At 30.4% G+C, this 4,267-nt stretch overlaps 1 protein-coding gene across 1 annotated transcript; it reads left to right on the top strand.

Moving 5' to 3' along the window:
* Positions 258-2,014, top strand: LOC107634750 (basic blue protein). The gene is made up of 2 exons (XM_016338176.2): positions 258-537; positions 1,600-2,014. The coding sequence occupies exons 1-2, from the start codon at positions 369-371 to the stop codon at positions 1,797-1,799; spliced, it is 369 nt and encodes a 122-aa protein (XP_016193662.1). The 5' UTR covers positions 258-368; the 3' UTR covers positions 1,800-2,014.

Raw genomic sequence — 4,267 nt, 5'->3', positions numbered from 1 at the left:
ACTTAAAAATTTTTTTATATTAAAAATTAGTCACTAAATTAATTATTATTTAAAATATATAATAAAAATACACAAAATATATATTTAAAAATAAATTAAACAATCACCTTTTCAAAGACAAATTCTGATATTAATTAATAACAATAAAAAATGAACGGATTTAGGGGGGCCTGCAATGGTATTTACCATCCTCTATCCAACCACCTACCCACCAAGCTAAAGACAGAGTCCTAAATCCTCACTTATAAAACCTTACATGATTGTTCATTCCAAAATGCACACTGAAACGTTTGTGATATATCTATCTATATCTATAGTATTCTCTAGAACTAAGTTTTCGAGTTACCTAGGTGTTATTAATTAATAACATGGGTGCAGTGGGAAGAGGCAGTGCAATAATGGTGGCACTTGTACTGTGCTTGATGGTGGTCGAGATGGCTGATGCTGCCACGTACACCGTTGGAGATGCAGCTGGTTGGACCTTCAATACCGTCGGCTGGCCCAGAGGGAAGCGCTTTAGAGCCGGCGACACTCTCGGTAAGAATTACCAGATAATTTAACATATTTAAGGGAAAGTATGGAATATACGGAGGTTTAGGGAGTATTAGAGATATAACTATTACTCCATTAGTAGTATCATGACATGTATCAGAGTTCAGTTTAATCTTTTAGGATGAGTGATTTTATGATATGAGATGTTTATTATCTCTATTACTCGGATAGTTATTCTTAATATTATGGATGATGTTCATTTTACACATTGTACAAATAAGTCATTGGCAGAACTCTATATTTAATTAAGAGTGGATACTCCAATAAATTCTTAATAAATTTTATGTGAAACGTTTTTGTTTTTAAAAAAAATTATTATATTAAAATTTTTTAATTTTATAAAAATAAAAAGACCTATAAAATTAAAAAATCTTAACGTAATAAAAGTTTTTCAAAAACAAAATCGTTTGATACAAAATTTTTTAGAGATTTATTGAAATATATATTGTTTAATTAAGAGTAAAGTATTATTTTTGTCCCAGACGTTTGGGGTAAGTCTTATTTATGCCTCTAACGTTTAAATCGTCTTATTTGTATCCCTAACGTTTATAAAAATGATTTAATGTTATCCTACTATCAATTATACTAACAAATCAGATTATATTTTTCAATTATTTTCACTTGGATGTATTCATTCTCAATTAAATCTCACTTGGATGTGTTCAATTTTAATATTATACCCACTATTTGTGTTTAGATTCAATTATGTTCCTAAAAAAGTGAATTATGTAAATGTTGTAGGAATTAGTTTCAACTTTTGATGAGTTATTTTTCGGAGTGGATCATCGATTCTATCCCAGACATTTGTATTCTAACTTCAAGAAAATATTTTTAAAACTCAAACTAAAGCGTTCATGATGTGTAATTGACGGCAGGATAACATTGAATCACTTTTATAAACATTAGGGATACAAATAGGACAATTTAAACATTAGGAACACAAATAGAATTTAACCCAAACGTTTGGGACAAAAACGATACTTTACTCTTTAAAATAATGTTAGTTATGATCTCTTTGACAAATAATTTTGTTGCGTGGTTGTGTAGTATTCAGTTACAACCCAAGAGCACACAATGTGGTGGCAGTGAACAGAGGAGGGTATGATAGCTGCAGGACACCGGCAGGAGCTAAAGTGTACAGATCGGGGAAAGATCAGATCAGGCTTGTTAGGGGACAGAACTACTTCATCTGTAACTTTCCTGGCCACTGCGAGTCCGGCATGAAAATCGCCGTCAACGCTGTCTAATCCTCCCATCCTCCTCATTCCATCATATTTTCTGATCTTTGCACCTTCTTCTATCCTTTAATTTTACACTGCATCACTTATGTAGCAACTCGGTTAAGTTGTAAGAAATAAAAGGGTGTAGGTTCCAAATCGTATGTAATATGGTTCACTGATCTATACTATATATGGATCTAGTAATATAATAAATGTTGCTATTATATATTTTTCTTTCTTTACTTACCATCATCCACATCATCATCTGTTCCTTACTATATACATACAGCAGCAGTTTTAAAATGAATAGTCATACATACAAACATAACCCAGCTTTTTTATATTTAATTAATACTAATTAAATTGTTAAAAAATATGAAAAACGTTAAACGTTAATTATGTTGGTTAGACTTGACGTGATAAAATTGTGAAAGAATAGGAAAAGCAAAGAAAAGAACTTTTATTGATTGTTGATTGATTGAATTGTACTAAAGTGTGTTGTAAACTATGAGGGTAAAACTAAATATATATAGAGCATTGTCCTATGAAAGATAAAAGCAAATAAAGATAAGATAGAGATAAAGATAAAGATAACTATAAGATAAGATAAAGACTAAATTATAATTTAATTTGTGTATTCTGTTGGGCTGAATTTGTGGGCCACAAGACTTCTTTATTGTTGTCATGGGCTAATATAGAAGTGTAGTTTAATATGCCCCCGCAAGCTGGTGGATGGAAGATGTCAATAATCCACAGCTTGGATAAGTTCCAATGAAATTGTTGAGGAAGACGCCTCTGACGTAGTGACGCGGAGGAAGATGCGTGCGGCGGAGCTTGAGCTGCCGACGGCAAAAATATAAAAGGAGATGCTGTACTTGAGCAGCGAATCTTCAAAAATACGCGCAATGGAGCTTGAGCTGCCGGCGGCAAAAATATAAAAGGAGATGCTGTACTTGAGCAGCGATCTTCAAAAAATGCGCACAGCGGAGCTTGAGCTGCTGGCGGCAAAAATATAAAAGGAGATGCTGTACTTGAGCAGCGATCTTCAAAAAATGCGTACGTATGACGCAATAACTTCAAATGGCGCATAGAGCGCGATAAAAAAAAAGAGGGCGCGTGGAGCGCAATAAGAGTGCAGATGAAACTGCTAAAACATACGCAGAGCACAAGACTTCTTTATTGTTGTCATGGGCTAATATAGAAGTGTAGTTTAATAGGTTTCATAATGATCCCCAATGGCCCAATTCAAGTTTTATATTAAAAAAATACTAAAAAAATAGCTACAATTTTTTAAGAGTAAATATTGAATTTACTGAATTTAGTCCTGGTTTATTTTTACAAAAGACGATGTTATCTCTTATTAAAAAAAAACGCTTCATCTTTAATATTATTCTTTTAAGACAATACGAACTTTTTGTTAAAAATTCAATGAAATATTAATAAAATGATCATTTTGTGACAATTTTATTTATGATCTATAGAGTTTAAAACCATTATTTCCAACAAAAACTATAGTTTGCGAGGGTTTTAAATTTTCAGAAATTACAAAATAAAGTATCACAAAATTAATTAATTTTTATTAACATTTGACGAATTTTTTTAATAAAAAAATTGTATTATCTCAAAATAATAATACTGAGAGTCAAATTGTCAAAATGTCCTTTTCTTTTAGAGAAAGGATCACATTGTTTTTCAACAAAATAAAAAGAATGCGGATTGAGTCTTTATATTTTTAATTATATTAATTAAATTCTCGATAATAAAATTTGTTTGACTTAAGATTAAAAGTCAAATTAATCTTTTAATTTTTTATCTATTATCTCTATATATATAAAAAGAGAAATGCTAGAAGATCAGTAATTTTGGTATTTTGTAACCATCAATTGGCCATCAATAGTATTTTTAATGATGTGAGATTACATCTAATAATAGAAAATCACTCACTTTTATTTTGATGGTTAAGTGTTGGCCAAAAAATACAAAAATTATTGATCCTTAGACTTTTTCATATAAAAATTGTCCAAAGTTATATTGCTGATCTTGAAGCTGCAGAAAGACACAATTGCGTGCTTCATATTCACCGGATGATGAATAAAACACTAGTGTCTGATCCGTTGCACCGCAATTTGTAGATGAAAAACAAAATTCCGGAGTTTAATGTTGGTCATTATTAGTTGAAAATAACATAAATTGGTTCTTCCCCGCCCCAAACAATGGAATAAGATCAACTATTAATTCTTTTTCATTCATTAATTAATGCGGTAATCATCATCATGCCTTCAAATTAAAGTTGGTAGTTGCACCTTTTTCTTTTTGACATTCGTTTAAAAGAACTGTTACGTCGTTTTCTTGTCTGCCATACTTTCAACGCTGTATATTATATAGGAAAGCTTTTAAGTATACCGTGTTTAAGTGAATTTTAATAGTTAATCATAATTATATATATTATATATATTTTTTATAATTAAAATTAATAGTTAAAAATTATAAAAACA

Source organism: Arachis ipaensis, chromosome B03, assembly GCF_000816755.2.
Source record: "Arachis ipaensis cultivar K30076 chromosome B03, Araip1.1, whole genome shotgun sequence".
Lineage (NCBI taxonomy): Eukaryota > Viridiplantae > Streptophyta > Magnoliopsida > Fabales > Fabaceae > Arachis > Arachis ipaensis.
Note: the sequence above shows the minus strand (reverse complement) of the source record. Positions and strands in the feature narration are given on the sequence as shown.